General features: G+C 37.4%; 1 protein-coding gene across 20 annotated transcripts in view; it reads left to right on the forward strand.

Moving 5' to 3' along the window:
* Positions 1-22,375, forward strand: part of DMD (dystrophin) — a 2,044,659-nt gene that overhangs the window by 1,444,083 nt on the left and 578,201 nt on the right. For 19 of the 20 annotated variants that reach the window (XM_044996713.1, XM_044997415.1, XM_045002732.1 and 16 more), the window contains 2 exons: positions 9,451-9,552; positions 17,871-17,979. In XM_044996713.1, the coding sequence (XP_044852648.1) occupies positions 9,451-9,552; positions 17,871-17,979 (211 nt within the window). Of the gene's footprint in view, positions 1-9,450; positions 9,553-15,891; positions 15,965-17,870; positions 17,980-22,375 lie in introns of those variants that run through there. The other variant, XM_045002170.1, reaches the window with a different exon arrangement.

Here is a 22,375-nt window from a genome sequence, read left to right on the forward strand (position 1 = left end):
CCATTTTTGTTGGTGTCAGGAACATCTTTAGAGTTATTTAATGTACGTTTTCATTAACAATATTTTATAAGGAAACATTGTCACTTTTTTATAGAGTTATACATAGATTTTATACATAAGTGTTATTTATTTTATTCTCTATAGCTTGAAACTTCTATTTGCAAGCCTGAAATTAAATATTCCCTTGCCTTTAATTTTCACCTTATTTCCATTTGACATTTGAGAGTTCTCGCCCATCAGCATTGAGTTTCTCCACCAGACGTGCTGCAGCAGCACTGTACATGTAGACATATAAGTTCTGGAACTAAGGGTGCTGGGGGTGCTGCCACACCCACTGGCTTGAAGTGGTTTCCATTATATACAGAGTTTACAGTTTGGATCAATGGCTTTCAGCACCACCACTATACAAATTGTTCCAGCGCCCCTGTGTAGACATGCCCTTAGTGTGTGTGTCTCATGTCTTCCATTCTTTTCTTCCCTTCCCTTCCACATAATCCAGCATGCTTTATATTTCATTTTCTTCTACTTTACTGTACAAGCATTGTGATGACATAATGGGAATTTATTTGAAATTTTCCAGAGCTCAATCAAAGTATATCACTGCTGGTTTTGTTTATTTTAATTCTTCTTTGTGGTAGCTTTTAAAAATCAGAATAAAAAATCTTCCTAGTAATAACAATGAGAGGGAAAAAAGATGTAAAATACAAAGAACATTCCTTTTCATTTTATATAAATTTGAAGATGTTATAAGTGAAAATTTGGGTCTAAGGGCAGGTCTACACTAAGGGCGGGGGTCGAACTAGGGTACGCAAGTTCAGCCACGTGAATAGCGTAGCTGAACTCGAAGTACCCTAGTTCGAACTACTTACCCATCCAGACACCGCGGGATCGAAGTCCGCGGCTCCAAGGTCGACTCCGCCACCGCCTTTTGCAGTGGTGGAGTACCGGAGTCGACCGCGGCGCTTCCGGAGTTCGAACTAGCGCGTCTAGATCAGACGCGCTAGTTCGAACTCAGAGAAGTCGAACTCACCGCGTCGACCCGGACGGTAAGTGTAGACTAGCCCTAAGTTAGCCCAAGTTAGTGTCCCTTTAACTTACCAATCACGTAAAAACTAAAAGAACACATAAAAGAACACGCTGCTCTTAACATTGGATATTATTGATTCTCTTGGCAACATCTGCCAATTCTTAAAGTAATATATACACAAATTATGGGGGACAAGTTGCAGAAATATATCTTCATAATGCTCTCTCAAGTGATTTATTGTAGACACGTGTTATTCAAGAAACACTTTTCTGAAAATAGTATATCAAGAAAAATCAACAAAACAGTGTAGTGTCAGTAATATAGTTTTAAAATTTTTCTTTTACCTACTTTCAAAATTCATCATTCTCCAGGCAATAAATGTCTAAAGGTAATTAATTCCATTAATAAGTTTGGGGGGAGGAGCAAGCTTCGTACATGAATGTGAACATTAAAAGGACATCAAACATCAAAAGAAAAGGGACAACAAACCCGGAGTCAGGCAGTGTTATATAAATAAATACATGCTTTTAAATTCAGCTGAATAAAACAACAGGATTTTGTCACTTTTGTCCAGGGAGAGAGAGTGGGAACTGGCCATTTTCTGTGATTTATTCCACTCCTTTTCTTAGCCAAAGCATTATTCTGAGATTAGTGGGACATCCATTTAAGTAAAGATATTCTTAAAAAAGAAGACGCTTCTATGGGGTTCTGTGGATTCTTTGATATATTTGGTAGTCATTATTGAATAGCTTATTCCAATCTGCCTTATGTCCTGAAATATCAGACCTTTTCCTCAGATTTAACTAAATCCTAGCATTGCACCCTTGTGAGACACAATAGCAAAAGAAGTCTGATTTGTAAAATGAATAAGCTCATTTAGCCTCAGGGGTATTTACAACAGAATGAAGTAGAAATTATTTATACTGGTCCATCATTTTGGTATTTGAAGTAGAAATTTCTCAAAATCCTTGAAGTATTTATATTTAGTTCAAAAGCCACACAGATGTTAAATATACAGAGAGAGAGAGAGAGAGAGAGAGAGAAATTTTAAATATATGCTTGTGCTAAGTTCAACTACTCCTCTGAGGTGGTGGTGGGATCATTCCACATGTTTCCTAGTGCTTTAATCAATTAAAAACTGCTATTTTTTTATTCAATATGTATAACAGAACAATCTGGCAGATATGCTGAGCATTGCATCATGCTAATTATGGCTATGTTTTAAATTGTCTGCTTCCATTCAAGAATGATCTCCTTCTGCCTGATCTAAGGGAAACACAATGTTAACATAAACAAATATTTGCTACCAAAAGAGCTTAGCTTCATAATGTTTCATTAGGAATAAGTAATGTTGTTCAAGTTATCACGAAGAGATCTATTGAACATGCAGTCTCATATGCTGAGAAAGGCCTGCGTTTGTCCATAGTAGCCTGGTCTTTAGGATATGTCTACACTGCAGTTAAAAACCCACAGCTGGCCCCTGCCAGCTGACTCAGCCTTGTGGGGCATGGGCTGTGAGGCTGTTTAATTGTAGTGTAGATGTCTGCATAGGCGCCGACTTCCCCCCGCCCCGGGGTGCTCGACCCCCCTTACCCCTGGCCCCGCCTCTTCCCACCCTGCACTGCCTTCACCCCACCCCATTCCACCCCTTCCCCAAAGTCACCACCCCATCCTACCTTTTCCCACCCCTGCCCCCTTCCTGCAGGGTGGGAGGGTCCCAGACCTTGGGCTGCAGCCTGAGCCGGAATGTCTACACCTCAGTTAAAATGCCTGTTAGCCCAAGCCCAAGTCTGCTAGCACAGGCCAGCTGCGGGTGTCTAACTGCAGTGTAGACATGTCTGCATGTAGACACGTCCTGAACTCCAGATTGCACTAGACTCTGCTGAAACCTGATCCTCTTTCTACAGTTCCAATCATCACACTACATTTGAGATTCTTCCATCCAGTAGTTCATCAATTAATATTACTAGATTCATCATTTTTACTATAGTAGCCCCATTTTGCTATGTGCTGGACAGAAACTTAATAAAAGCTGGGTTCTTCTATGAAAAACTTACAATCCAAGGCAATTTGGGATTACAAAAGATAGTCAATACAAAGTTAAACTTGTGATAACTAGTGAGCTACAGTTTTAAGCCACGTCTATAACAATATCTTTCCTAGCTATGGATGTTTGACAGACCACAATATTATTTCATGTCTAATTAAATAAAGCCTCCTGTCTTCACATCAAAATATACTTTGTGGTCCGAGTCAGAAAATCTTGTCAAAATCTTTTAGAAAATGAAGCCCTCTAATTTACTCCATAGTCCCAAATTTGATAGGTTTGTTTATCAAATGTCAGTGTGTCAAGCACAGTAAAGTAGTGAAAATTTCTAATTAAGATCTTCTAGCTGCTGTTTCCCCTTGAAGAGAGCCTCTCTCTCTCTCTCTCTCTCTTTTTTTTTTATTTTAATTGAGTCTCAGCTGCCATCCCATTAAAAGGAAACTACATTTTTTCCTTGAAAGAATGACAGACTGGAACCTACTGTACTAGCTTTCAAAATTTTATTTCTTATTTTAAAGTTATAACTCGTTTTTCATTTTAACTTTGCACTTCACTTTTAAAACACAGCTTTAACCATGGTTGGCCTCTCTAAGTGTATGTGTACATAATTTCCACACTGACTTCTCTACACTGGTAATTTCATCCAAAATGTAATCCACTTTTGTTAGCATTGATTGAGTTTCATTGATCTAGTATAAACAAGACTCTGTTAGCTCTGGAACTTTTACCACCATGTTCATTCAGTCAGCAAGTTGAACTGACATGGTGCTAGAAATGCTAGAAGTTAACAGAGTCTTTTCTACACTTGGGCTGCCATAGACTCATAGACATTAAGGTCAGAAAGGACTCTCATGATAATCTAGTCTGACCTCCTGCACATTGCAGGCCACAGAACCTCGCCCACCCATTCCTGAAATAGACCTCTAACCTCTGGCTGAGTTACTGAAGTCTTCAAATTATGCTTTAAAGAGAAGTTACAGAGAATTCACCATTTACGCTAGTTTAAACCTGTAAGTGACCCATGCCCCATGCTTCAGAGGAAGGTGAAAACCCCCCAGAGTCTCTGCCAATCTGACCTGGTGGAAAATTCCTTCCCAACCCCAAATATGTTATACCAATATAATAAAAACCAGCAGGATCTTATTAAGAGGGATAAGGCAAAGATGCCACATTTATTGTAAATATAATAGTAAAGCAAAACACAAAAGCAAACAACGTTGTTTTACTACTTATTTCTATGATTACTTATATATATATACACACACACACACACATATATATTCATTCACACAATCATTCATTCAGGTTCTGTATAGGTGTTATAGTTACCAGCCTAGACGTTGCTCATGCAAAGTTACTGGCCAGGTATCTTGGTCATGAGGATGGAGCCGAGTCTGTGTCAGATGCATCTGATGCTCCTGGAGGCTGGCAGCAGAACCATAGACTCAAAGTCCTCAGTCTTTAGAGTCCAGTTTTATAGGAATTTATTCCTATGTCAGTCCATGAGAGTTGCTTCATTCTGCTGTTGCTAAATCAATCAGCAGGTGGCTGGCTCCATGTTATCAGATGTTTGTTTTTAGTGCCTTTGACTCTGAGGTGTGGTGGGGTGGATTCCAGTTTGCCCTCCGGGGGGTCATCTGGTTGATCCCACTTGACACCTTCTTCGGCCAACACTGAATTCTTCAGGCTGGTAACTCCCTAACCATTCATTCATTATTTAAACTAGGCACTCATTCACATACATTCTCCATCTTAATCGCATCTATTTCACTGTCTCTTTACCTTTTGGGGTGTTACCAATTTATGTGAGACTCCCTGTCTTTTAACAATCAAAGATAAAGTGAGATGAAAACTTACAGAGGGTGGGGGTCTCTATTTATATACTATAACAGCTACTGTTTTGGCTTACTTAGAGTTAATTAATGTTTAACAAGTTTTATACAAAGTATTTCTTTGAGCAGGCTTCATACAGACACAGCTGGTGGCTTGCAGGTTAGAGGCTAAATGTTGGGAATCACATTTACTTCTAATATAAACCTTCAGTTATAAAGTATTATTTAACAATAATTTCTAACAATAAATTACTTTTCATATAAACCATGTCTAATATAAACCTTCTTTAATATCTCTACAAATATGGAAATCAGTTAGACCTTGAGCATGTGGAAAAGACCCACCTGCCAGACACCTGGGAAAGAATTCTCTGTAGTAACTCAGAGCCCTCCCCATCTTGTGTCCCATTTCCAGCAGTTGGGGATTTTTGTGGCCCATCAGTAGTCTGGCAGCTACTGATGGGCCACATGCCATTGTAGGCAGTCCCATCATACATCCCCTCTGGAAACTTATCAAGAACAGTCTTGAAGCCAGTTAGGTTTTATGACCCCATTTGCTCCACTTGGAAGGCTGTTGCTGAATCAGTTTTAACAGTGATATTTTTTTGGATAAAGTTATATGGAATAGACATAGTCTATGTTTGTTCTGTTGTTTTTTTACATGTTTGAGAGAGAGCAGGATTTCTAGTCACCAGACATATATTAACCTGACCTATGTTTGATCGACTTAATAGGCAAATCCTACAACTAGACCAACAACACAGTTATGGGTCCCTTTAACAGGCAGTTCACAAGATTCCCTAATGTGAAATTCCAGTGGAATCACCTACATTTTAGATGGTGACATGTTTTGTGTTGAATGAACTGGAAAACGCTGCACCTGTCCCAAAGCATGTCTGTCAATAAACACAAAGTGGATGTGGTGGAACTTTCAGGACTACATACAGTATATGTACTTGCAACAGCACTATCAAAGTTATGGCATTCCCATCCTCTAAATGCCCAGCTTTGCCCTTGGAGGGCAGCCTGGACAATTCCCATTAACTTTAATGGTAGCATGGAGTATACATCCAAGGGCAAAGTTTGGCCCTATTTCTTAGTTTAAGTTATGGTTTTAAATTATATACCCACAAGATGGTAACTGCTATCTTCATTTTGTTGTGAATTGACTAGCGGAGCCTAGGTCAGAGTTGCTACTTTTTCTTCTCCTTGGGGGACTGAATGATAAAATAGAATCCTGGATGCACATTTAAGACTGTCTACTTACATTAATTTAATGCCACCTGTCAGACATACCTGAACTCTAGTGCTACTCGATACCGTGCTGGAACGCTTGTTCATTGACAGACAGAAGCTATCGAAGGTTTATTTCTTTCAAGCAAGGAATAATTCAAGGAAAACTTTTCTTGAAAATATTTCATGAACATCAAAATTTTAAAAAAAAAATGTTTTCATCTGGCATTTGTAACCACTTAATTCATATGACATTTTTGGCTTATGATGTTTGTACTATGTAGCAGATCACAAAATAAACTGGAGGGTCAGCACAAATGTAAGACTGTGTGCAACTTTTGAATATCAGCCCAAAGAAGCACAAAGCATTGAGGATAACATTAAGGGATTTTTTCTTTGACATTGCGGACAAGAAAAGAATTCATACAGAAAACAACACTGGAATTATGCATCATGCTGCATTTAATACACATTTGAACAATGGAACTTAGCTTTATCTCAAGATAATTGACTTTGAGATATTAGACTTAAAAATATACACTGAAAAATACTTCCAAAAGACTGTTAAAACAAGAGAGATTGGTAATTTAACTTCTAATTATGTTACATTTTGATTACCCAGCTATGGAAAATTGTAACAGTTCCCTATTGGGGAACTATATATTTCCTATATATTCTTTCAATTTTTTATGTAATGCAAAATATATGTTACTCACCAACATGTGACAATAACAAATATTTTCTTTCAAAATTATATATGTGGTGTGTGAATATGTGGCTACAACTTGTAATCTTTTTATGCTAAGGCCTATTGGAGCCTTTTTTGCTGCAGAATTTGGAGTGCCATTTTCTACCATTTATAAAATCTTCATTAAGTCACTTTTAAATTCTATCTGTACCTCCACTTTAAAAATGAATATATAAAAGATTAGACTATGTTGTGACAAAAAGGAAAAGAAATCTAACTCTGATAGAGAACCTGAACTAAAGGTGAAGGAAACAAGTAAGCGAAGGAACAGTGGCAGAAGGCAAAAGTAAATCTGCAGTGATTATAGTGCTCAGGAGTAAGACTCCTTATTGAATCACAGAAATGTAAGAGTGGAAGGGACATCAGTAGGTCATCTAATCCAGTTCCCTGCACCCATGGCAGGACTAAGTATTATTTAGACCATCCCTGACAGGTGTTTGTCTAACCTGCTCTTAAAAATCTCCATTGATGGAGATTCCACAACCTCCCTAGGCAATTTATTCCAGTGCTTAACCACCCTGACAGTTAAGAAGTTTTTCCTAAGGTGCCCTTGCTGCAATTTAAGCCCATTGCTTCTTGTCCTATCTTCAGAGGTTAGGGAGAACAATTTTTCTCCCACCAACATCTTGTAAAACCTTTTATATACTTGACGACTGTTATGTCACCTGTTTTTTTTTCTCCAGACTAAACAAACCCATTTTTTTCAATCTTCCCTCATAACTCATGTTTTCTAGTCCTTTAATCATTTTTGTTGCTCTCCTGTGGACTTTCTCCAATTTGTCCACATCTTTATTGAAATGTGATGGCCAGAGCTAGACACAATACTCCAGTTGAGTCCTAATCAGCATGAGTAGAACAAAAGAATTACTACTTGTGTCCTGCTTACAACACTCTTCCTAATGCATCCCAAAATGATGTTCACTTTTTTGCAACAGTGTTACACTGTTGATTTATATTTAGCTTGTGATCCCCAGATCCCTTTCCGCAGTACTCCTTCCTAGGCAGTCATTTCCTATTTTGTATGTTTGCAATTGATTGTTCCTTCCTGAGTACTTTGCATTGGTCCTTACTGAATTTCATCTTATTTGCTTCAGACCATTCTTCATCTGGAATGGAGATGGAATCAGAGTAACTTGTATCAGTGAAATGCAAACATATTTAAAATGTCCCTGCAAGAAATTTGATAGCTTTTAACAGTCTTTATTTTGGGCTGATAAACAACATAAGGAAATATAAGTAAGAGAAGGCAATGGACTTTTGGACATCCATCAAGAGTAACTTTACTGTACTGTTCAGAATGTTTTGCATGTAGATTTTCAGGCAAGAATTGTGGACAACTTTTCTATTGATAGTTGAAAACTGAGAAGTGAAATGGTCCTTTGTTGTGGTTGAGAATGACATTGATTTGAACAAGAGAAATGCAGAGCTCAGGGGGGAAAAAGTAGCATTTTTCAAATTTTCATCAATGAAATGATGTGCTTCAGCCCTTAGACTGAAGCTATTGGGATACAATTTTGTGTCCTGTCAAACTAATGGTAATTCAGATTGCAGGTAGAAAATAAAGATTGAAAGTTGGTGCACAGCTAGTAAGATTGTGTGAAGGAAATAGCTCATTTGAAAAGCTGCTAGGTTCAGATGAAACTACAAAATGGAGAAAAAACGAAGAACTCATTCAGATTCTTCAGATAATATTTCAGTGTTGTGTTACATTCATTATCCTTTACAAATAGTAATAATAATATTAATAATAATAATAAATGCATCACTTAGAACAGGATGCATGGTATGATCCTTCTTTCCCCTTTTTTGTGCAGATGCTTTTTTTTTTCTAAATTAGCTACATGCAGTGTTCCCCCTGTTGCATGATTTTGAAATCGGCTGTTATACACTACCAGCCTGGGGTGTAAGTGTCTCTGGGTTGGATGTGTTCAACACTTGAATGGGAAGTTTCAAGGAGATTTAAAAAAAATGCAAGAAAAGGTTTTGCTAATTCAGTCAGTGTCATTCTTCCTTCTCAATAATAATACATGTCTTAGCGTGGCTTTAGTAGTTACTGTAATGCTAGTGTGTAGTTTGTAACATTGGTTTGGTCTCATCAAGTTGAAAGTTTCATTATAAAGTATTATTAGTGTTGCCTTAGTTACCCAACAGCATTCAACTTGGTCACATGAATAAGACGTCCACTACCACATGGGCAAGATAATCTCTACTGTACTAACTTCTAATATCAGCTTCTTTTTTTAAAATATAAAATAAGGCAACAAGACTGAGTTGTTCAAATTAGATTTCAAATGCCTGTTCTTTCTAGTGAGAATTTGTGCTGGTTTCTGTAATTCCATCTTATTGAGCCCGTAATGGATGAAGGGACATATCACTATTTATTTTACTACTTTTATTCTGTCCTATTCCTTTTTTATTTTTCAGTGACCCTCTTTGTCCCAACACCATCCATAAACAGAAACTAATCTATTGGGGATGTGTACAGCCTCCTATGGAGCTTTAAGACTCTGTGGTTTTATTCTTGAAAGTAAAGCTAATTTCACACTATTCTCCCCCCCCCCAGGAAACTGAAGCAGCAGTCCAAGCTAAACAGCCGGATGTGGAAGGGGTTTTGTCTAAAGGGCATCATTTATATAAGGAAAAACCAGCCACTCATCCAGTAAAGGTAATGAAGCAACTTTTAGTAATATCCATTACCACATAATGGGTTCTGTTTCCCCTGTTGTACGCTTGTCCTTGACGTTGTCTATTTTAAATCAATGAAAGAACTTGGAAAATAATATTGGCTCTGTTATGCAACAGCACAGGCAGAAATAATGTTATGCTTACAGCCAGAATTATCTATGCACTGTGATACTAAGTATGCCTTTCTGCACTGGTGTTCACCCACCTAGTCAAAAAAGTAGTTCACCTTAAAAACATAACACTACAGTGTGTGCTTACCTCACCATTAACATAAGACCCATTCTATTCCAAATGAGGCTTACAGGCCTCCTGTGGAAAAAGTTCTTTTATTTTTTGAAGAGGGAAGTAAGAGGCAGGCCAGAGAGGGTCCCGTCCTCTAGATATTTCCTACAGTAAGGGGAGGAGGATGAGGCCAACTCAAACAACTCCTCTTCTACTGGCCTCTGGCAAAGCCCAGGCAAAATTGCCTTTGAAATATAATGTGTTTTGTTCTTGTTTGGAGGAGAGGGTATTTTGTTAGGAAAGGCTGACTGCTGTCTTGTGGGAGCTCGTTCTCAAATTGCTTTTCCCAGTATGGGTATCAGATTAAAGATTATATCAATAGGGTACTGAGGCAATAGGATAATTGCCTCTACCTACTGGATAAAGCAGGCCACCAGCATCCTCCCCATTACAGTCCAGCTATTTTTGGATTGGAAGATAGATGGGGGATGGAAGCCACCACTCAAACATCACTGTCAAACATAGCCATAAAGCACAATCTTGTGACACAAACTATTCCATGTCTGTTGTATTACTTATATTTTTGTATCTGACAACAGATTATCAGTGGACACTATGATTAAATGTTCTTAAGAGCATCTAACAGTGGCTTACTGATCAGTCCAAATTTCTCCTGCAATTGACTCTTGCGATAGCAAGACTCATTCTCGTATTTAAAGCTTCTTCAAAACAGCACAGGTCAATAATGTTATTATACCAAAACTGTTTGTCCTTGCAAACAAAGTTATTGTGACTTATATTCTCTGTAAGGTCACATACTTCCTTTTTTGTTCTGCAGCTTGTGCTTAGTTCCTGTGAAATGTATTTGCAGTTTATTTTTCTACCATTTATAAAATCTTCGTTAAGTCACTTTTAAATTCTATCTTTACCACTTTAAAAATGAATATATTTTTATTTAATAATATTTTTGTTCCTTTTCTTTTCTTTTTCTCCAAAGAAACCTTTGAGAACTGCTTTCTTTGTTGGTATTCCAGATTTTATTAAAACTATTAATATTCTTTAATAGTTAAATTGGAAACCTTTAGAAAATACCCAAAAAGGTGAATTCAAGGTGATTTTAAGCTAGTACCCTGATGAAAGTGTGCAGCCACAAAGCTTTAGACTGTGTTGTTCAGTTTTCTTGGCTTCAGAGGGGAGCTATTATTATTGGGAATAGGCACATGTCACCTGTGCACGTAGTGGATGATGAAACAAAGGTTTCGCTGTGATCATTGCATTTACACATTTAGTCTGACTGCAGTTATAATCTTAGAAGACCTTATGCCATATCTTAATAAGTAAGGTGTGAGCACCAATAACAATAGACTACAAATGTGTGCTGCTGTAGATTTTAGTCTGTGTTAGTTTGTGAAACAAATATTTGGTATGTCCAAGAAACATGCTTAGTCTATCCATTTTATTTAGAGATGTCCAAACTGATTCCAATAGTAAAATTCCTAGAGATATTTTTAATGGAATGAAATTACTGTATTAGATGTGGTGAATGCCAGGTGCTATTATGTAATTCAAAACAATATTGTCTCTTAAGCAGTAATTTTGAGGATGACATTATACAATGTGCCTATGCAGAATACTTGCAAGTTAATAACTATTTGTGGAGTGTAGGGAATTTCACTTCTGATCCACCTCTAATTGCATTTCACTTTTTTCATTACACTGCCATTTAGTTAATTGACCAACCTGTGAAGTTAATTTCTGTCTCAGTGACTATCTGGTATACAGTGAGTAATAGAAATGTGAACATACAATGTCAGAATGTGAAATTGCTTTTTTGATGTAGTTTTCCTAGTCTTTCACCCGTTTATATTGAGAGCCTCTTTGTGGTGGTTCTTACTGAGTAAATTCCAGTACCAATCACCATTTGTAAGTCCCAAGAAAGTCTTTATAGCTAATGCAACAATTCCTTTCTCTGCAGCAAAGGTGCAGTTGAAATTATAACAACTTTATATCTCTAGCTTTAGATTAAATCCTCCTCCCCCAAATAGCTATGTTAAAAGAACATTATTAAGGTTGCAAAATAAGGCACTAAAAAGTTAGAAAATGTGATAATTTAGGTTGCATGTGCAGCCTTAATTTGTCCCCCCCCCCAGTGCATATGCATTATGACACAGTCTTTAATTGAATGACAAGTACTAATTTTTCCAAAGAGCCCCCTACTTCATTTTGGGATGTCAAAAAACATACCCTGTACCTTTTTCAAGTCTCTGCTCCAAAGATTGGGAAGCACTAGAGCATTTCACATTCTGACATTGTATGTTCACATTTTTTAACATGAGCAAAACAACATACTTCCAATTTATTGGAGGTAAATGAACCATTTTGGCTGAAATTTTCCCAAACAGTTCAGCCTGAGGAAGACGCCTGATGTGGAGACTCTCAGCTCAAGTGTTTAATATTTGGCAAAGTTATAAGCAACTGAAAAGAGAGTCTTCTAATGTCAGGCAACTTTAATAACAGGCGGTACTGCCAAGCACATCTGTAATAAGTTAGGACTAAAGCTACTTTTTGAAATATAAATATTTTTGTTAAATATCAATGCACTTAAAGTGTAAACAGGATTCATATTAACATGTGGCATTCTGGTTTGGACAGGCATAGCAGAGGGTACTCCACCTCTATGTTTGATGCGATTCACATGCGTTTCTCCCCTCATCTAAGTTAAATGAGTCTGAAATTTTACAGGATTTTTTTTAGCTGAAAAATAATTTGATCAAGATATCTGCATTACATTTCTCTCTCATCTAAGCTACAATGGAAGTGGAGAATTGTATGGCATGAATTGCCCAAGAATAGGAAGCATAATCTCTCTTATATCCTGTTAGAAATGTATATAAAAGGTTTTCCCTATGGTGAAGTGAAACTAACACAATACAGTAGCTAAATACTGAAAAGTAAGTGACCTTTCCCATCATTTTGTTTTGTCAATTTCAAAAGCTGCAACCCAGTTGCTTCACACCTACTTCAAGCTTTGTATATCTAAAAGGGCTTTCTTTCCCAATTTATTATTTTTGACACAATAATAAAAAAGATAAATCCCTACATTGGTTTCTACATTTGGCTGGAAGTTTATTTGCCACCCCACCCCCACCTATTGACACAAAATAATTGCTGAAGACAAGAGGGCTATTACAATCTGCCAGCCATCATTTCATCAGATAAGAGTTGCAAAATGACAGCATCATTAGTCATTTTCAGTTAGTCAGTCACAGCCAGGGATGTTTTATTCTTCCAGTTGTTTTTTATTTTTTTAACTACCTAAATTAAACCTCACTTAAACCTACTTGCCTTTCCAAACAAACACTGTTGCCAGAACCAGTGTTTGTATATTACCAAGGAATCGTCATCAATTCTTTAATGTCTAACTGCCTTCAAAATGACAATCTAGTGAATGTAGATTTGATCATTTAGATAGCCTATCTTTTCCATTTAAAAATTCTTGTCTCAGTCCCAGATGAGCTGTTCTTTGGTAAGATGGACAATGGAAATCTATTGCCACAGTGCTTGTCTCTTTTCTTTTGCATGAATTCATGATAATAGAGCATTATATATAAACTGCAGTGCTTGTAAGGATCATGCTTTATGTGTCCTCAAACAAGGATTGAATTTTGATTTAGTAAGTGTGACCATCTGCTGGGGTTCCCAGGATTGTGAGTTCCTGTGCTACCCCTGTCAGCCTCAGTAATTGAGAGTTTTGTTGCTGCCAAGCTGTTTCAGCTCCCTAACATACCAGCTTGTTTTCTCTTCCAGCAAACTCTTCCAGAGTCTGCCATTCCCCACCTTGCCTAGCAAGTAACAGTCCGTGAACCCTAACTCCGGAGTACCTCAGATACCTCTCTGTTATATAAATACCTCTCTCTGCAATATCTAGCCTTCTCACTGAAACTCGCAGAAGTTAAGTTTGCTGCTCCCTTAAAAAGACAATACCCATCAGCTTAGTACCTTAATTGGGGTTAACAAGCACTCTATTTTAATCAAAGCAGTGAATTGGTTTATAGTTAAAGTAAAACAAGTTTATTAAACAAGAAGAAATAGGTTTAAGTGATACCAAATATAAGAAATAACGATAGAAAGGGTTAGAAGCAAACAAAAGTAAAAATATGCTTCGAAGACTAAAACCTGATCTAACAAACTAGAGTTTCTTGTTCAAAGAAGTGTTTCTCCACAAATCTCTTTTCCAGCATGACTAACCAGACTTTCTGGTGAGGACCCTTCACAAAATTCAAAGTGCTCAGCTTCATTGTCTCTTTAGGTGAAAGATGCCAAAACTCCCCCCCCACACACACACACACTTGTAGCCTCCCAATGTTCATTGACCTTGATTTAAGATGTAGGAAGGCTTCCAGGGGGTGCAGTCTCCATTCCCCATGGAGACTGCTAAGTGATCATCTTTCTCCACTTGCTCCCCTGATGGCTTTGTTTACTTTCCCTATAAATGTGCTTCATTGTCTCTGCCTAATGCCCAGGCTGGTCAGAGAAGCAAATACACATTCATTTGTCTAGGTCAGACTGCATGTAGGCCCTGTCTGCCAAACATATTTAAAGAACATAATTCTAGCACATATTTATAATTTTGTACACACCCTGTACATTCACCCCACAATGACTTTCAGGACCAGTGTTTTACCACTTTGTATCTGATACCTTCCATGACATCTTTTAGATACAGATTATGACAACAGTGTGTTAGTGAGTATGTCAGGCCTGGCAAGAATAGCTGACACAGAGCAGCAGTGAATCACCAATGTCCTCTTTGTCATATTTGCCTCTAGTAACATATTTGTTTACCAGTATTTAATTAAGCATTTGTTTCAGCAGCAGCCACGTGTAACACCCAAAAGGTAGTCGGGAAACTTACTTTTTTCTATGTTTAGAAAGCACTGCCTTAGACCTATGGTATTATATAAATGTTGCTTGATGATGATGATAAGGTACACATCTTATTTCTTAGCTGTGTCACTAAAAATTGGAGCGATAGTTTGGTGCCATCTCCATCTGTTATATATATATATATATATATATATTTGAGGAAAGTGTGAAAAGTGATGTTAGCCCAGTGACTCTAGAAGCTTCCTTAATTTTGAGGGCTAGGGTGGGAAAACAATTTGCATGGTAACCTGGAGAGAGTGAGTTCACTTTAGGCAGACTGGTCTTGTTGTTGGTTTGTAGCATTGATTTATGAAGGCCCTTGAATATATGGTAATGGGCATGGTAGAGAATAGGATAGAAAATGTGATCCCTTAAAAAAAAAAGTATTATTATGCTACATTAGTAGTGCAAAGCACTCACTGTTATGATGTGGTTTGTATAGTTTTGGAGCCATTTTTATAAAATGTAGCTCAGAGGGGTTGAGGTTTTTTGAATGTGGTAATAACAACTATACATAATGGCCCCAATCTGGTGATTGACAGCACACAGACACAGCACTCTGCTTGCATACCATCAGTTGCCCTGGAATCAGGTACTTACATAGTACTCTACACTGCAAAGCACTTTACATACAGTAACTCCCCCACCTACCCAGCACCCTGATCTAATGTAAGTGTTTAATGCACTAACATTACAGGTAGGAAAATTCAGACACCAACACATGAGAGAAAAGTTACCTAGCTAAGGCCAGAAAGAGTCAGCATCAGAGCCATGATTAGAACTATGTCTCCTTTCTCTCAGTATTGTGCTCAGGGCCATTGTATATTATGCAGTACCTCTCTCTTAATATTTCTATCTTGATACAAATATTCAAGTGCTTCCACAGAGATTCATTTGAACATTGCATAACTTAAACTGAAGTGTGCCTAAGTTCAAAGTAAATATAACATTTCTTGCTAACCTGAGTTGTCACCAAAACTGTAGGGCTATTGTTACAGCATTTTTCATTCACTTTCACAAATTTAATCCTTTTAAATGTGTGAACTTTTTACAACAATCATGCTCATTTACTGAAGATGCAGAAGTAGATTAAAATGTAATTCTGTTTGAAGAATTTAGAGATAAATACTCCCTTCCATGTTCTACTGTGTCTTAAACATTACGTTTCTCAGGGTCCATGGCAAGCGCGTTCTGCATTGTATCATAGTCAGGAACAAATCTGTGGCCCCTGTCAACGTGAATGAGTGAGTAAAGCAATTACAACAGTGAGATTTTTATTTGGCGGGACCAACACTACACATAAGAAAAATATAACTCACCAAATTATTAAAAAAGACTAGGTCTTAGTTGTGTAATCTTTTAAACTTTTGTTTAAGACCTCTCTCCTATTATTTAATGAATAATTATTAGAGTAGCTGTCTTTTCCTCAGCTTCAATTCTGGGATAAATGTCTAGGGTTAAAACATATTGAATGGACTGGAGCTATTGGCCATGTGGAAAAAGTGTAAGTGTGTGTGTGTGTGTGTATAAATCCACTCACACAGAAACATAGCACATATATGATGGTGATACCCATGTGATAAAATAACAGTATTGTGGTAGATTGCATTTATCATGCATCTTTGATTGTGTTATCTGCTTTCTACTCATGAATCCATCTCTACTGGGACTTAACTTTCAATATTCCAAACTTTGAGCAGTTTAAACAACTACAATTTAATAATAATAATCAGTCAGCAACAAAGATGTTATCTATTCCTAAATGTGGAATTTCCTGTCCCCATAACTACAACAATAAAAACAGCAACACTGGCCCAGGTGCAGAACAGGCAATAGTCCGGCCTCTATGGGTAATATGTTTATGGGCCAGTGTCATGCAACCCTACCAAGCTAGATTTCTCCTCTTCAATTGAGCAAACTCACTTGTTTCTAGCTCTGGGAAGTATTGAGAAATCAGATTCTGAAGTTGGATAATTTTCAAGTATAGGAAAATTTTTGAAGTCATTTTTAGAAACATTGGGGTTTTTTAAAGGTATTCTATTTTTTTTTCTTTCTCCTGTTGAGTCCTGTATAGTTTGACTCAAGGTAGCTAAATCATTTTGCTTAGTACAAACCATTAGTTATTCAGGGCTAGATAGTGACTTGGACTATGTGTCTATGCAGGGAAGTAAGAGGAAATAAGAATGGTCCCAGCACCTATGCATGGTCTACCTGAAGCTTGGGGCTGGGCACTCGGAAGGAGTGGATGCGGTATACTCATTTACTGCTCCTTGCAACATGTAGGCAGGGAATGAGCAGATAAGGGGTAGAATCTTGGGTCCATCTTTCCTACTTTCTGGTCAGTACAGCTGAGCCAAAATGTAAATGTTTTTATTTGCTTTTGGTACAGGCCAACAACAACTTACTATGTTTTTCTCCCCAATCCTTCCATCAGAATGATCCTCCCCTCTCCAGAGCAAGAAGGAAGCAGAGTAGGAATTGTTACCAGAGCACTGTCTGAGTTAAAATGCCTCCCTGCACTATTCCAGGAGTGATGAAGTTTATGCCCTCTTGCTTAGTTTTGGACTTAGTCACAACATTGTGCACACAGAACATAATATTATGCTACTCTAAAACACTCATAAGACCCTTTAGTATATGTGTAATGTTCAGAACAAGTCATGGTGTCATATAGTATGAAGGTCTTATTGGCTTTTGTTTGGGATGACCTAAACAACTCGCTTGTGGCTTCATTAGCAAAATGATGACCATCCCAAATTCCTGCTCATAAAACTTGATAAAACACACAAGTACCTATTACATACATGTAACAAATTGGTCTGTCCTCTTCAAGAAGGTTAAGGAGCTATTTTTCCTTTCTCACCCTTGTCTGGGTATGATAAGTTATTGTCCCTCCTGTTAATACAAAATAGTTCCTGTTTCTGAATTTGTGGTGTTGGGCAGCTCCACAATATGAAGAAAACTGTATACATGCAATGATAGAGAGACTATACCTGAACATGAAAAATAAGCAAACATGCAGTAGGAAAAGACCTCTCACTCTTTTAAAGTAACAGTGCTGCAGACATCTCGTGTTCCTTCATGTAACAAAAGCTACCTCTTTTAACAAAGATTTACCGAATGAATAATATGCATACTTTCCTGTTCTAGAGAAAATTAGAAGACTTGAGAGCTGACTGGACGACAGTAAACCATTTAATTCAAGCGCTAAAGGGAAAGCCAGCTTCAGGAGCACCGGGACTTACCCCTTCTGGTTTCCGTAAGTGCTTCAGTATTGATACATTTTAAATGGGTTTACACATGTAAATAAAAAAAAGTAGAACTATGTTGTGAAAATTCAGGCTGAGCTTTTTAAAGCTGACCCCAAGGGATTTGGACACTAGCTGTGTGGTAGAAAACAAGAGACATTCTGGTTTTGAGTTTGGTTCATTTTTCACAGTTTTGTTTTTATATTGTATGATGTGTCCCAGCTGCTAAGTTAACAAAGCCTGACTTACTGTTGACTTTTTAAAATATTACTCTTCACAAGCATTCTAGGAATTAGTATGACTTTGGAAATTTCCATTTCATTGTCCTGGAAATGCTTTTAATGCTTTCAGTGTCATAAGCTGGTAAAGAGGAACCTGCAGTGATGGGAGGGATTCATGGTGCAGTCAGAAGAAGGAAGATCTGAATTGTTATCTACATATTTTGTTTTTGTTTTTTTTATTTTCTAAGTTTTCTCTTTACACTAGCCTTTTTTTGTGGATAATGTGTATCAAAAGCAGATAGTAGAGAAGCCCATGACCTCTAGCAGTAGCCATGATTCTCTAGCATACTAAAGCAGAAAAGCCTGATGTGCAGGAAAGTAAACAACTCCATCTTCTAAAGAGAACAAAAAACATGTGACTTGATTTTTCAGGATTGAACCTAGTAAGATTAAGAGACAGTACTGGCTCCACCAGAACATGGTCATTGGTACATCAGTTAAAACAATGCAGACATCTCTTTCATGACACTTAGAAACTTACTAATTTAGAATTGTCACCTAGTTCAGTCAGGGCTCTGGTGACAAACTTTCCAATTTCATTATAAGAAGTAAACACCACTAATGGTTTAAAAATGACTCTATGACACAAGGAAAGTGCCGTACATTGATTTTGTAGTGAGTTGTGAGGCAAGCCAGAGAATCTCATTTAATGACATCGTAGAACTGCATATGTTGTCTAAATATTTTTTTTTGCCATGCTGGGCCACTAAACTTGCTGTGTCAGGTTTTGCATTCAGCTGGTTTTAACAGATTCATTTATTTTGAGTTCTAAATTTGTTGTTAAAACGATAATGGAAAGAACAAGAAAAGAAAGAGATGCCACAGAAGTTCAGATCCCTACACTAACTCATTATCTTTAACCTCAGAATTGAAAATTATGTACGTTCCTTACTTGCAAATGTATAATGTGAATTACCAGCACTTCTCAGTTTAAGGAGATGAAAACATAAATACATAAAATGAAGGTATTGGGGTTTTATAAAGGATTGGGCAAGAACTAAGACTGAGTTTCTTTCTAGTGCCAATAGCACTTATTCGAGATTTATTGTAATGCCACCATTTTAACTGTAATATCAGTTTTAGCTGTCTTTTGCCTATTTCACATGAAAATTCAGGTGATGGGATTCAGTTAGCTGTTCATGCCATTTAGCAAGCCCTTTGAAAACACGGGTGAAGCCCATCCTAAAGGTGCTGTTTTTGGCAAAGACAGAAAATGGCACATGTTCATAAAACTTCTTGTTCTGTACGTACTTCTGAAAATTTTTGAGACTAAAGCCATGTTTCTCATGTACTATATTATTACAACTAATAAACTCTCTGTGGGCTGGATTTAAATAGAAACGTAGTCAGTTTCATGAACTCCGTGCTTAGGAGGGCTCTAAGTTGATCAAGAACTGAACTGTACTTTTATCCAGCATAATGGTACAGCTGCTCAGTAACTGCAGCCAGCTATTTTGGTTCCATCCTCACAGACTGCCTGCCTTCTGACCTCCTTTTACTTCTTAGTACTTCTCTTACTCTGTATCTAAGTTTATGAGGAAACTGTATTTTAAGACCATATTAAAATATGATTCTGAATAAATTGGGCAAAACTGTTAGAACCATTGTTAAAACACCTTTCTTTAGATATTACCTGTGCTACAATTTTTACTGTGCTAGGCTCATCCACACTGGCTGTTTAAACAAAATTAGATTCCAATTTATCAAAACTCTGTTTAAACCCAATTTTCAAACACTGTACTCTTGCATGTGTAGTTGGGTAAACATACATCTTTTGAAGCTAGTGCCCCTCCTTATGATTTTCATTTATATTGCATACTAATAATTAAAAAAATCTGCAAAATGTGTTGATAGTTCCATACAGTTTCAACTAGCATAAAACACCAAGCATGATATCCTAGCCCTGGTGAGGTCAATGGGAGTTTGCTATTGAATTAGTGGGTACAGGATTTCACACTATATCTTCAGGTGAAACAAAGAAAAACTTACATATGAAAACTGACCTCCAGAGGGGAAAAAAAAACAAAGAATATATTCACTGTTGCACAGAGTGTTAACCACTACTGTACAAAGAGGCCTTAGTCACCCAGAAAACTAGATGAACTGTAAAAGTGGAGCCCAGAATTAAGGATGGCACTCCATTGTGGTTTGAAAAAGACTCTGTGAAGCAGTGGCAATACTTCTTGTTGATTATTATATACTGTAGAGACTTGTGTGACAGCCAGAATGTAATGCTGTTCACATCTACATGTCAGATCAGAGAACAAAAAAATAATTAGCTGGCCTTGCTACATGTCAAGTGTCACTCTGTCTAGTCTACTTACAGGGCTTTTGCCAGGGGGCCCTTAGTAAACATACCATCTTGTAAAAAGAACAGGAGTACTTGTGGCACCTTAAAGACTAACAAATTTATTGAAGCATGAGCTTTCGTGAGCTACAGCTCACTTCGTCGGATGCATAGAATGGAACACACAGACAGGAGATATTTATACATACAGAGAACATGAAAAGGTGGAAGTATGCATACCAACAGGCAGAGTCTAATCAATTGAGATGAGCTATCGTCAGCAGGAGGAAAAAAAATTGTTTGAAGTGATAATTAAGATGGCCCATAGAAGGTGTGAGGAGAACTTAACATAGGGAAATAGATTCAATTAATGTAATGACCCAACCATTCCCAGTCTTTGTTTAGACCACAGGTAATTGTGTCTAGTTTGCATATTAATTCGAGTTCAGCAGTTTCTCTTTGGAGTCTGTTTTTGAAGTTTTTTTGTTGCAAAATTGCCACCTTCAAGTCTGTCACTGAGTGGTTAGAGAGGTTGAAGTGTTCTCCCACTGGTTTTTGAATGTTATGATTCCTGATGTCAGATTTGTGTCCATTTATTCTTTTGCGTAGAGACTGTCCAGTTTGGCCAATGTACATGGCAGAGGGGCATTGCTGGCACATGATGGCATATATCACGTTGGTAGATGTGCAGGTGTACGAGCCCCTGATGGCGTGCCTGATGTGATTAGGTCCTATGATGGTGTCACTGGAATGGATATGTGGACAGAGCTGGCATCGGGCTTTGTTGCAAGGATAGGTTCCTGGGTTAGTGTTTATGTTGTATGGTGTGCGGTTGCTGGTGAGTATTTGCTTCAGGTTGGGAGGCTGTCTATAAGCGAGGACTGGCCTGTCTCCCAAGATCTGTGAGAGTGAGGGATCATCTTTAAGGATAGGTTGTAAATCCTTGATGATGCGCTGGAGAGGTTTTAGTTGGGGGCTGTAGGTGATGGCTAGTGGCGTTCTGTTATTTTATATTTTATATAAAATATATTAATATATTTATATTTTATATGTTATTTTTATATTCTCCTTGAGAGATGATGTGGTGGGGGTAGGGAACAGGATAGAATTAGGTTTATAATTCTGTGGGTATGTGTGTAAGTGTTTCTTGGACACAGAGAAGGTACTACAAAGGTTGCTAATATCCCACTGGGCCAGTATGCCTTCAGGCATAATGAATAGAAGACTACTTTTCCAGGTAGGAAAATGTACTTCGCTGTAGGGTATGTCAGACACCTCAGCTAAACTTGACTTCCCAGGGAAGATGATTCAAAAGGCAAATTGTGCCCACTATCCATTAATAGTTGGAACATGAAATTATATGAACATCATTAACCACACACCTCTGTAGTATGAAAAATACTATAAACAGAGAGGGAAAATGCAGTGGTTGTGTAATGTGCTAATGCACCATGGAGACAAATTTCAATATCTTTAAACACATTAATTCATCATAAACATTTTAAATATCTTTATACACGTTAATACATTGATTCAAAAGTGCTACATTTGTATAATTGTAGGTATACTATATAAGGTAAGGTGTGTATTTGGTAGCATGTTACACTGAGGTTTGTAACACAATTTCAGTGTCCTGTTTTCTTGCACTCATAGCTTTCATGCTTGTTAGATTATATTTTCCATGATTCATTTACATCCAGTGTGGATTTATTTTAGTAAGTTTGTTCAAAATTTCTTGTTGTTAAGTAAGGACATCTGAAATTACAATTCCTTAAAACATTTTTTTAAAATCACACTTTGTCTGAGCTACAGCAAATTTTTAAAGGCAATGGAACATTG

Source organism: Mauremys mutica, chromosome 1 (assembly GCF_020497125.1).
Source record: "Mauremys mutica isolate MM-2020 ecotype Southern chromosome 1, ASM2049712v1, whole genome shotgun sequence".
Lineage (NCBI taxonomy): Eukaryota > Metazoa > Chordata > Testudines > Geoemydidae > Mauremys > Mauremys mutica.